Source organism: Podarcis tiliguerta, assembly GCF_965153285.1.
Source record: "Podarcis tiliguerta genome assembly, chromosome: 13".
NCBI lineage: Eukaryota > Metazoa > Chordata > Lepidosauria > Squamata > Lacertidae > Podarcis > Podarcis tiliguerta.
The window spans coordinates 46,612,892-46,625,156 of record NC_139546.1 but is presented as its reverse complement, the minus strand read 5'-3'; the positions used below and the strand labels follow the sequence as shown (position 1 = coordinate 46,625,156).

Here is a 12,265-nt window from a genome sequence, read left to right as displayed (position 1 = left end):
GTGCATGGCTCAGGAATGTACACAATGAGAACATACATTGTTTGTTTACTGACAAGGGTGGAGAATTTTGTTCAGAAGAATTTGAGAGTTTTCTTACTGAACAGGGCATAGAGCACATGACTGCCATGCCCAGATCTCCATGGCAAAATGGTTTGTGTGAACGAGTGACCCAAACTTTGCAACAAGGTATAAGAACTCTGTTGCACGATTCAGGCCTACCCAATCCCTTTTGGGCCGAGGCTCTTTCCTGTTTTTCCTTATGTGTACAATCGTAGATATCAATCCGCTATTGATTGCACCTCATATGAAATGCTTTACAAAAAGAAGCCATACGTAAAACATTTCAAAATTTTTGGTTCAGAGGTATGGGTGCAGACTTTGCAGGACAACAAGTTGAGCAAACGTGGTGAAGATTGTATTTTTCTAGGATATGAAAAGGGTTGCTATTGTGTGTTGATCACTGACACAAAAGCGATTAGGTTGACCAGAAGCATGGATTGTAATCCAAAATGGGACAGAGCTGGCATTTTTCAATGTCATCCTATTTCAGATGATGATGGTGCAAAAGCAGTTAAGAAAGAGGCAGATTCTGTTGTTGCTGATGATAATGCTGATGCCAACATAGATTCTGATGATGACACAGATTATCGAAGTCCAAAAGCCTCAGATGAGTCTGACACTGATTCAGACACAGCACCTTCATCATTCTCCCAAGGAGAAGGAGACACCAGACCCAGAGGACCAGAGAGTTTTTTGTAGATCTAAAAGAACTACAAAGGCCATACCACCTAAACGGTTCTCCAAAGAGTTTGCTAAAGCTGCTGTTACTAGCAACCCTGGTGCGGTTTTTGAACCAGCCAACTACAAAGAGGTTCAAAATCTGTCCGCAAAGGATGCTGAACCTTGGCTGAATGCCATGAAAGCCGAGTTGATTTCCCTAAAGCAGAATGATACTTGGGAATTGGTTCCAGCAGAACCAGGCATGAAGTGTGTTGATAGTAGGTGGGTCTACAAGACAAAAACTGATCGGAATGGAAAAATAGTCAGGTACAAAGCCAGACCAGTGGCACGAGGTTTTTCTCAAATACCTGATCAGGACTATCATGAGACGTATTCACCAACAGTAAAGTTTGAGAGTGTTAGGCTGTTGATGAAAATTGCTGCTGAGGAAGGTATAAGCATTTCTCATCATGATGTAAATACTGCATTTTTGTATGGAGTTCTCACTGAAAATATCTACATGTCACCGCCAGATGGTGTGCAGATAAGACAGGGAATGGTTTGTAAGCTGAAAAAATCCCTGTATGGTTTAAAACAGAGTGCACGATGCTGGCACACCAAGCTGACTGAAGTGCTGTTCTCCCTAGGTTTTCAGCAAGGGAAGGCTGATTCTTGTGTTTTTGTGAAAGAGAAATCAGCACAAGCTCTACTGCATTTGCTTTGTAGATGATATATTATTTTTGCGGAAGAATGAGAATATCTACAAAAGCACTCTAGCAAAGCTGCAGAAGCATTTTGATATGAAAGATCTCGAAGAAGTCAGCAATTATCTCTCACTACAGGTAGAGAGAAATGCACAAGGTGATGTTTTGCTGCATCAGACACGTAAAATCACTGATGTCATTGAAAAGTTGAACCTGAGCGATGTCAATGCTGTAGACACCCCCATGGTCTCAGGTTATCAACATGATGCTGATGCTGATGTTTTTTCCTGATACAACACTTTTCAGGAGTGTATTAGGCAAACTCAGTTTTATAGCAAGATGTACAAGACCAGATATTGCTGTGAGTGTAAATCTGATCAGCAGACATGCAAACCAACCCACAGTTCAAGATTGGAAAGCACTTAAACAAATAGCGAGATATTTAAAAGGAACTGTGGATTACAGATTGAGACTTACTAGTCAAAAATCTGGAGGTCTTGAGATCTATGCCGACATCAGGTGTGTGCTATTTGTACAATCAATGTCTTTTTGATTGGTCTTGTAGAAAGCAGGCAACAGTAAGCTTCAGTTCTTGCGAGGCAGAACTTAATGCTTTAACTCTTTCCCTCATGGACATAGAATGGTTACAGCAACTGTTTGATGATATAAAAGTAAAGGTCACTTGTCCTGTTCAAGCTTATCAGGACAATAAAGCATGTATACCGTTGCTCCACTCAGAAGGATGTAAGCAGAGGATGAAGTATCTGTAAATCAAGCTTCATCGAGCTAGGGAATGTATCCAAAACGGTATTGTAAAAGTGTCTTATATGCCGGGGAAAGAGATACCTGCAGATGTTTTAACCAAAGTTGTAAACAAGGAACAATTTTTGGTGTATGTACGTAAATTGCGGTTATGTTAGATTCTGCAATGGTTGGCATGAAAAGGGGGAGGATGAGGATGTTTCACCCCTCCCATTGCAAGAATCTGCTTACAATGTTTCAGAAAGGAGGGGGCGCATTTTGCTCATAGCTTCTTCCGCTCCAGCCTGTGGGAGTCTGAGTGTTATTTGTATATAGATAAGGTGACTGCTCAAGCAGCTGTAAGGAAGATTGGGACCTTAATTCTCTGCTGCCTTGTGATGAGGGAGTACTGATTGGCTAATGTTTGTCTGAGCCCCTTATTCATGTACAACATCCCTATACAGTATGTGGAACTGGCACTTTTACCAGTGCTACGTAAGGTACGTTCTGCACTTGCAAGGAATTGGTTCTCTCTGCAGCCGGCCCCACCACTTTCTTGTTTAACATTCAAGGATTTTGAAAGGAGACTGGTTTCTTTGGGCCTGTCTTCTTACTTAAAACCAGTACAGCAGAAGACTGAACAGGCTCTCCCAGAATCTACCTGCATTTTGCTTTCTGGTCAGGAAATATTTCTCCTTTCAATGACTGTAGAGTGTGTATCCGGGATCCCTGTGTATGCCTAGAGGGATTCGTCCTTTCTTTCGTGTGTGTGTGTCTGTTCTCTTGCTGCATATCTCAGAGGCGCTGTGTAGGCAAAGCACTCACTTTGTGCCTTCTCTGTTCGACCCTGGTATGGTACACTGGTACGGAAAGATCCTAAGCTAAGCTGATGTCATGACCCTGTAATCTAACTATAAACTTCCCTTGTTTATTACCACAGACTAGAAGAATGTTAAGTGCACTCTTATAATCCCTGCCATCCCTATCTATCAGAGATTGTCATGTTCCTGTGCTCTCTCTCTCTCTCTATCTATTGATGCGTATGTATGTATGTAAACTCTACACATTGTATGTAATATGAACGTAGCCCACGTGTATCCAATCAGCACCGAGCATATATGGTGCAATAGACCCAAATATACAATAAAAGGGACAGGCTCTTAGCCTCAAGCTTGAGACGCCTCCCACATGCACACCTTCGACTCGTCTGCCAGTTATTTCCAACCCAACAAATGACACATGTTCCCCAAGGAGTAGAGGAGCCCCTGTCTTGTAACATTCACATTCATCAGTACAGTGGTGCCCCGCAAGACAAATGCCTCGCAAGACGGAAAACCCGCAAGACGAAAGGGTTTTCCGTTTGCAGAGGCGCTTCGCAAGGCGAATTTCCCTATGGGCTTGCTTCGCAAGACGAAAATTGACGAACATTTTCGGGTTTCCCCCCCGCTCCAAAACCCCTTTTTCTGAAGCGCTAAGCTGCTAAAAGCATTTTAGCAGCAAAACCGCTAATCCCTTAAGCCTCAAAAAGCCGTTTTTAGCCCTTAAATTGCCAATAGCGCTAATAGCGCTAATCCGTCAATGGGCTTGCTTCGCAAGACGAAAAAACCGCAAGACGAAAAGACTCACGGAACGGATTCTTTTCGACTTGCGAGGCACCACTGTAGTGATAGAAAAACTGCTTTAAAAATGAATCTGTAAGCCTCCTCAATAACTCTAACTCCTCTCTCTTTTATATCCAGGTTACAATCCTGCAATCCTGCAAAGGTTTAAATGTCATGGTTTCTCCCTGGAGAATCATGGAGGCTTGCAGTAAGGTGGAATAAAAGGGGAAACGTATGAAAGGAAAGTGACGGAGCCCTGCCCACCTTTTCACCTACTCTCAGGTGTACATTGCTCGGGGGGGGGGGGGTTAGTTATATCAATTTTCAGGTTTAATGGTTGATCATTTTCTAGTATCCTCTGGCAAGTCTTTGGAGCTTTGGGCAGTTGGAACAAATTATAGGGGCTTCCGTGATCCTAGGAGGCCAGTGTTTAGTCCTTTACCATTTGAGTGCTGTTCCTCAACCCCACCCCCAAAGCAAATCTGTTAATTCCTTTTTCGAGATCTGATAATGACTCTCCACTGTTCCTTGCAGCATTATAATAATAAGTGGCAGGTGGCTAAGAGATCCCCATAGGAACTGCACTCCAGGAAGGAACAGAAATCAACATGGTCAATGGTGGCATTTTGCAACTACCCTTTTAATATTATATATGAAGGGCATAAGCTTTCTATCCTACTATGTCAGAATAAGAAGAATACAGGACATTCCATTTGCTAATCTAAAAAGTGACAGGTGGCCCATGCCCCATTCACCAGAAATTTGCCCCCAGATGGGATAGATACAGTAGGATATGCTTCATCTGGTGTTGATTTGTATACCACCGTTTCTCCAAAGAGCTGAAGTTAGCATACACACTACTATGCCTCTCTATATTATCATTACAGAACCCCTGTGATGTACATTAAGCTGAGAGATATTGAGATTTTATTTATGTATAGATGAAGCATGGAAATCATTGAATCCGGGACAGGCTGAAGAGAATGATGTAGTATAGGCTGGAGAGCTTGCGATGCTGAGGAAGCCCTATGACCATGCCGGTGAGGATTGTCTGTGCTCGCTGAAGGCTGCTTTCGATATGGTTGGCGCGATAGAGGTTCTCATGGAGACCGTTCCCTTTGTCTTTTAAGTTTTGGGGTGGGGAAAGCTTGAGAGAAAAAGGCAACAGCTATTAAGTTTAGACATAATTGATGGACAACATTTATGACACCATTTAGTGCTGATTATTTTCTGCTGGATTCTCTGACAAACATTTTTAATCTGTAGATAGAGGGTGTAAATCCTTAATGAAAGCTTTAAGGAGCAAAGGGGATTTAACTGAAGTTCTTGTGTGTGTGGACCTCAGTAGGAAGATTTGTTGCACATACATGGGGCTTCTTGAGCTGAATGAGGACAAGGTGGGATAGTGGAGATTCCAGGAATATTTACGCAGCTCCTTTCCCCAACATATATAAAGAAAGCGCCCAGCACAAAAAGCACCCCAGCCTTCGCAGAGAAGGTATTGGTGTATAGGCTGGGTTTGAAAACCAAGGATAGATAAAAACTTCCCATATCCAATGATACCATCTCTGCAGCAGCAAACTAGGTACAGAGCTCCTTAAATGTGTGGACCTGGCCACCAGGGCAAGGATATAAAAATCTGCCTCCAACACCATCTGTTCCTCTAGGTCACCCTATGCTGCGTAAACATTATCAACAGGCAGATGAAGGTTAGAAGGATCCTTGGCTGGAGGTGGGAATGGTTTTTAATGGGGGTGGAAATTATTGTGGGAGACACCTTGGTCCTTGCAGGGTACACATTCTTTCCTTTCCTTCTCCCATTGTTACCTTCTGATAAAAATATGCATTTAGTATTGTTCAAGAACGGCGAAAACCTTTCTGCAGATATAAGAGGAGAAGACCTCCACCAGACTGATTGCAGTTCAGACCTCCACCAGACTGATTGCAGTTTCAAATTGTGTCTTTAGTCAATACTAGCACTGATATCATGGCAGCTGGTGGGGAAAGTCTTATCTCAACAGGCCATAATGGAAAGCAGAAATGAATTTCTGAATTAAGGAGGAAGCAGTCTTGAAATGGTCAGTCCCTGAGAGAATCTTAAGCAATCTGGAAACAATCATCCCTCTCCCAAACCATGCTTTTCAAAGGAAAACTACCGTATTTTTCGCTGCATAGGACGCACCTGACGAAAAGACACACCAAGTTTTTGGAGCAGGAAAATAAGAAGAAGAAAAAATCTGACTCAAATGTTGTGCTAAACTATTTAAAACAGCAAAGTGGGTGGCTCCTGTCCACTTTGCTGCTTTAAAGCGAGCCACGATATATAATGAAGAGAATGGAAAAAGACAGACTTTCCATTATAATGTAGCTGTTTTCATTATCACTGGGAAGTCAGTATTGGCAGCAGTCACAAAAATTAAAATTTGAGCATTTTACTGTTATTAATCAAGAATATTAATAGTCAGGGAGAGAAACCAGGGCTGTGCAAATGAGAAGTGCTTGGAGTATGGAGGAACAGCAAAGAGATCAAATGATTGTGCTCCAGTTCCTAAATCTCTGAAGTTTTCTCAAAACAGGCATGGTTGTTTTGAAAGGAAGATTCAAAATGGAGTGACTGAGCAAAGAACAGAGGAGGAAAAGAGGGCAGATAAATAGCTTCCATTCAATAACAAGAGAACACAATGTTTTTGGTTTGGTATAGGTGGACTGTACTTGTAAGAATTTGTATAATGAATTATAGATTTGGAGTGGAATATCAGTGCCTCTTTTCAGCAATGAAGATTAGCTGCTAGGAACATGGTCCACACACAAACACACAGGATGTCTGGTTAGAGTTGTGTAGTTTAAACTGTTACTGAGCCAGATGCCTGCTCAGTTTTAGCTGAGCTCACTAATACTGGATTGTGGAAATGCTTTGCATGCATTTATGACTATTTCTGCAAAACTGCTACTTGAAGAAATACCCAAACTTAATATTTTTAAACTTCAAATGGAGCTCAGAATCCGGTTAGGCAATCCTTTGCAGTTGAATTAGGAGGCACTGAGAGACAGCAATTTGCTGCTCCCCACCCCCACGAGCACCCCAGGAACACACAGCCTTCCCTCTGCTTGCAAGCCTTGTCCGGGCTTCAGGGGAAAGCAGAAGCTGCCGGCAGAGCCACTTGGCTCCTCCCCCCCACCCCCAAAGAGCAGCCCAGGAGCGCACAGCCTTCCCTCTGCTTGCAAACCTTGCCGGGGCTTCAGGGGAACGCAAAAGCTATAGGCAGAGCAGTGTGGCTTCCCTCCCACCCCCAAAGAGCACCCCAGGAGCGCAGGGCAAAGGCGCACAGCCTTCCCGCTGCCTGCAAACGTTGCCGGGGCTTCAGGGGAAAGCGGAGGCTGCCGGCAGAGCACCGTGGCTCCTCCCCCCACCACCAAAGAGCACCCCAGCAGCGCAGGGCAACAGCGATTTGGCTCCAGGGACCACACATTCGCTCTATAAGACGCACAGACATTTTCCCTTCCTTTTTCGGAGGAAAAAAGTGCGTCCAATGGTGCGAAAAATACGGTAAGTCCCAACTGTGTCGAGAGTTTTTACCTTCAGATTCATTGACTTTTGTTTTGGACTCAGGGACGGATACTCGACAGACGTAGTTGTTTATCCGCGAAAAGCCTGGTGATGCAAGGCTGAGGTATCCTGTGCTACCAGTGCGTGCACTTATGATGCCGGAGATGTTACCTGATTGGCCACCTGCCAGTCTCATACTCATCATGCCTTCGGGCACAGATTCAGAGGTAGTGCACACCAATATTGCACCTAAGGGAACAAAATAGATAGACAAACAGACAGACAGATGAAATTCCTGGTTTTTTAATGACTTTATATTACTGTTTTTATGGTTTTTCTGATACTGCTTTACAGTTTTTATGTTGCTTAGTGCAAATCAGCAAATGACTAAATGCCATAGGTTAAAACCTCTGCTTTTCATCTCACTCCTTCCAGTCTTGCTTTTGTCTGCCATCTGTTCTTTTCTACACCCCTGTGATTTTCCTTCTCTCTCACCCTCTTTCCCATGCATATTCTCTTTTCATGGAATCGTAGATTTCAGGAATTGGAAGGGACCCCAGTGCTCATCTAGTTGAACCCCCTGTAATGCTTACTTACTTACTTCATCAGAACTTTTCTAGGCATTACAAATATAGGGCATCCTAAAACCTTTAAAATATATAGAAATAAACAGCCATGTAAAATATATAATGATGAGGAACATCATTGGGATTTGTTCCCACTAAATAGTGCCATTTAGCACTCCAAGAGATACTATTAACAATATAGGGCATCCTAAAACATTTAAAATATATACAAATAAACAGCCATGTAAAATATATAATGATGAGGAATTTCATTGGGATTTCTTCCTGCTAAATAGTGCCATTTAGCACTCCAAGAGATACTATTAACAAAACCTCAGCCCCCCTCGCAGTTAATTTCGGGTAGAAAAGGATATGTTCTACAATGTCCGGCACATTCAAAGTACATCCACAATGTCTATCATTTCTGGGGATGTTTAAAAATCTGCCCTTGACAAAAGCTGAAGGAAAAACATTCAGTCGGGTTAAGATAAAGGTCCTGAGTTGGATAGAAATTATTAATTTTGAGATATGTGACCCTGTTATCTCGGGGGAGAAAATTTTATTTACACCTGATTTGATGTTGTCCCCCCCCCCCCATGTACCTTAATCTGGTTTGATTATTGCAATAAATATATTGCTCACTCAAATTATACAAGGGTTTCAAGATCTGATTTGAATAACAACAGATCTGATTTTCATATGTAAGAGTTGGAACTTATGGATTTATCAGAGTCCATAAGTAGGTCAGAGAGTAGACTCAAAGGTTGGCAAAAAAATGGAAATGCAACCAGCATTTTATAGTGCTAGCCCACACTCAATATTCCACCGTGTGTATACCTAGTTCTGCACACATTGTCTCATACATGATTGAACTTGGGAGCCCCAGGAGACGTCTCAAGACGGATGTGAGGGGGATCCGACTGAGACATCTGTCACCCCATTGATCGCCAGGGCTGATCTGACTGACTTGGCTGGCTAGGCAGGTGTCCCCCTGTTTCGTGTGCGTCCCTCCCTAAGCTGCATGCTCAGTGGAAGAGGAAGACCATCCCAGATAGGAGTGTATCGTTCTTCAGTCAAGGCTTGATGATTGCTGCGCTCCCTGTATAGATAGAACCTCCCTGATTGAACCTCCCCCTGTAATGCAGAAATCTCAGCTAAATAATTTCGGCTACATAGTTTGTGAGATCCCTGCCTTCTTTGCCCCTATCAGAAGAATGTCTCTGTCCCCTACAAAGATCTCAGCGCACAGAATCAGGCACTTACAAATGTTAATAAAAGGGTTTTTGTTTTGGAACCATGGAATCCGTCCCTTTGGAATGACTATCCCGCTTACTGCTGGCAAATAAGCAGAAAAGTTGGAGGAAGAGAATCCAAGGGTTGTTATTGCTCTGTTTCTAAGGGTGGTTCCAGATGCTCAGATTTCAGGTACATGCATGAGAAGGCTGCATAGAGGAAGGAAAGAGAAGCAAACTCACCTGGAGCAGCCTTGGAAGAAGTCAGTGGCAGGCTGGCCCCGCAAAGGAGTCCCACAAATGGTAAGAAGATCTTGGCCCACATTTTAGGATTCAGTGTGAATGGCATGTGGGCCACCAGGCCTGCTTATATAGCATCCTGGGAGACTTTGTTTCCCATCAGTAGCTCCACCCAGAAAATCCAAGAAGAGGCTATTCTGTGAGGTTCTCAGAAAGTCCTTCCAGAGGCTTGAGTGTAATTGAGATAATTTAATTGTTATTACAGTGGTGCCCCGCAAGACGAATGCCTCGCAAGACGGAGAACCCGCTAGACGAAAGGGTTTTCCGTTTTGGAGGTGCTTCGCAGGACGAATTTCTCTATGGGCTTGCTTTGCAAGACGAAAATGTCTTGCGATTCCTGGGGTTTTTTTCCGCTCCCCACCCCCTTTTTCTAAGGCACTAAGCTGCTAATAGCCTTTTAGCAGCTAATCCGCTAATCCCTTAAGCCTTTAATAGCCGCTAAACCACTAATAGCGCTAATCCGTTAATGGGCTTGCTTCGCAAGACGAAACAACCGCTAGACGAAGAGACTCACGGAACGGATTCTTTTCGTCTTGCGAAGCACCACTGTATTAAATTTGTATACCACCCTTCATTAGCAGATCACAGGCAGTTCAGAACATTAAAGTACAACATGACATCAGAAAAGCCCTTTATTCATGTACAACATCCCTATATGTGGAACTGGCACTATTACCAGTGCTACGTAAGGTACGTTCTGGGCTATATCAGCACCATGCTTTAAGCAACTGATGTATTCAGCATGGCAGGGTTATTCTGAAGGATGTGCCTCCTTTCTTTATTTTCCACACCAGCTTCACAGCAGCAAGACGTCCCCAAACTTTATCCCAACTCGTTGATCATATTATCTGAAACTACATGAGTGTTTCCCAGAATCTTTCCCAGAATTCTGCTTTCTGGTCAGGAAATATTGCTCCTCTCAATGACACATGTTCCCCAAGGAGTAGAGGAGCCCCTGTCTTGTAACATTCACATTCATCAGTAGTGGTTGAAAAACTGCTCTAAAAATGAATCTGTAAGCCTCCTCAATAACTCTAACTCCTCTCTCTTTTATATCCAGGTTACAATCCCTGGAAAGGTTTAAATGTCATGGTTTCTCCCCAGAGAATCATGGAGGCTTGAAGTTTGGCAGAAGTGCTGATTATTATCTCTTAGATTCTCTGACATTTCAAATCTCTACAGAAGACCAGGGTGGGGCTCCTCAGTGTGAATGGGATATGGGGGTGCCCCGCAAGACACATGTGTACGCAGGCAGCCCACCCCATATCCCCTCATGCAGGGTAGGTCACTGACAATCTTTCAGCGTATGGCCAGTGACACCCTCATGATGTCAAGCCCCTTCCCAATCTCAATGTCAAGTTAGCGCCCAGGGAAGATGGGGAGCCAAGGGACTCTTCAAAGGGACGTGGGCTAAATTGCAGCTACGCTACAAAGTGAAAGGTAGCTGCAAGCTTAAGAACAGCTTAAGGAACAATCCGTGATGGGTTAATTGCTTCCATAAAGCAAAAAACGAAAACAAAACAAAACATGCACAAAAAGTCTGACTTGAAAATTCATTTTATGTGAATAGTAGTGTATTCAGCAACATATGCTAATGAGCAAAAACATGGAGTAGCTAGCATGAAACACCCGTTTCCAAATACTTCCTTCATCAGTGTATTGCTGTAAAGCTGTCAGGGGCTGGCCAGCGTTGGATGCCAGAGACTGGTCTGACTCGGACCAGGAAGAAAGACAGTCCCAGACAGAGCAGCCTTTAACAGAGGAGGAAGAGAAGAACTGGGGGCCCCTTCCTTCAAGATTCCCAGTAACAGGGAGAATAGCAGATTCAGAAGTATCACAGTTGGAGGTTGAGGGAAATAGACAGCCCTGATAACTTTGCTAGGTAACCAGGAGGGAGGGAGCATCTGAAAGGCTCTGCCTTTGAGAGCAGCAGTGATGCTGCTCCTTCCCCTTGGATTAGGAGGCAGGAAAGGGTTAAGGAGCAAGGGAAGCACAGGGGCAGGATGATGGGGAACTGGCGCTTCCTGCTGCGGAAGGAAGGGCAAGAGATTCAGACTGAGCAACTGATGTCTTGAGAGAAGTTGGCTTGATGCCACTCTCTCTGTGTCATTGTAAATAAATGGACTATAAGTCTGTCAGAGGCTCATTAATTCTTATTGGTACATGCCTGCAGACCTGACAAAAGCCAAACACACACAAAAATATTGCTGTCTGTTCAATATACGATCTATAAACATTTTTAAAAGCATGAGACCCTGCTCAAATAAATAATCAATTCCATTAATACAATAAAAGTTGTATTGTAAATATTGAACATAGATTACGGCCAAGGGAACCTTACATATAAAGGTACTGTTCGAAGACAATGATTCCTTCAGGTCTAAATTCACATCTTGACATGAGTGAAATGTCAATATTTAATATTTAATATTAAACAATATTTAAATGTTGTTTAATCAGCTTAACCCCTTTTATGGGCATTTGTATCGTAACATTTAGCTAAGCAGTATTTGGCAACATTTCCAGTCTGAATGGTAACAGTATACCTTTAAGGTGTGTTTCAGGTGTAACCAACAGACCAGAAAATATTTTTTCAGTGAAGCTTGTTTGATAATAAGATTGGTGAACAACAATTATTTATTATTTCAAGTGACCTAATTGTGGCAATAGTATTTTTTGGAGGATTTTTGATACAACCTATGTTGGAAAGACGTGCTATAGGCTAGCTACTCCATCTATCTTTTGATCAATAGCATTTGATGCTGAATACACTGCCATTCCCATAAATTAAATTTTCAAATCAGCCTTTCCGTGTACATTTTGTTATTTTGCTTTAGCTTATGTTTTTGTATTT

General features: G+C 42.9%; 2 protein-coding genes across 9 annotated transcripts in view; one reads left to right on the top strand and one right to left on the bottom strand.

The window, feature by feature from the left end:
• LOC310663156 (uncharacterized protein) overlaps positions 1-12,265 on the top strand; it is a 106,776-nt gene that overhangs the window by 69,612 nt on the left and 24,899 nt on the right. The window lies entirely within an intron of this gene.
• The window catches only part of LOC310663153 (uncharacterized protein), a 54,338-nt gene that overhangs the window by 28,352 nt on the left and 13,721 nt on the right, over positions 1-12,265 (bottom strand). For 2 of the 6 annotated variants that reach the window (XM_083410802.1, XM_083410803.1), the window contains exons 1-2: positions 9,355-9,493; positions 7,344-7,562 (exon numbers count right to left, since the gene is read on the bottom strand). The exons of 1 other annotated variant lie outside the window; for it this stretch is intronic. In XM_083410802.1, the coding sequence (XP_083266928.1) occupies positions 7,344-7,562; positions 9,355-9,460 (325 nt within the window). In that variant the 5' untranslated portion in view covers positions 9,461-9,493. Of the gene's footprint in view, positions 1-4,794; positions 4,889-7,343; positions 7,563-9,354; positions 9,494-12,265 lie in introns of those variants that run through there. 3 more of the 6 variants (XR_014504371.1, XM_083410806.1, XM_083410805.1) reach the window with 3 other exon arrangements.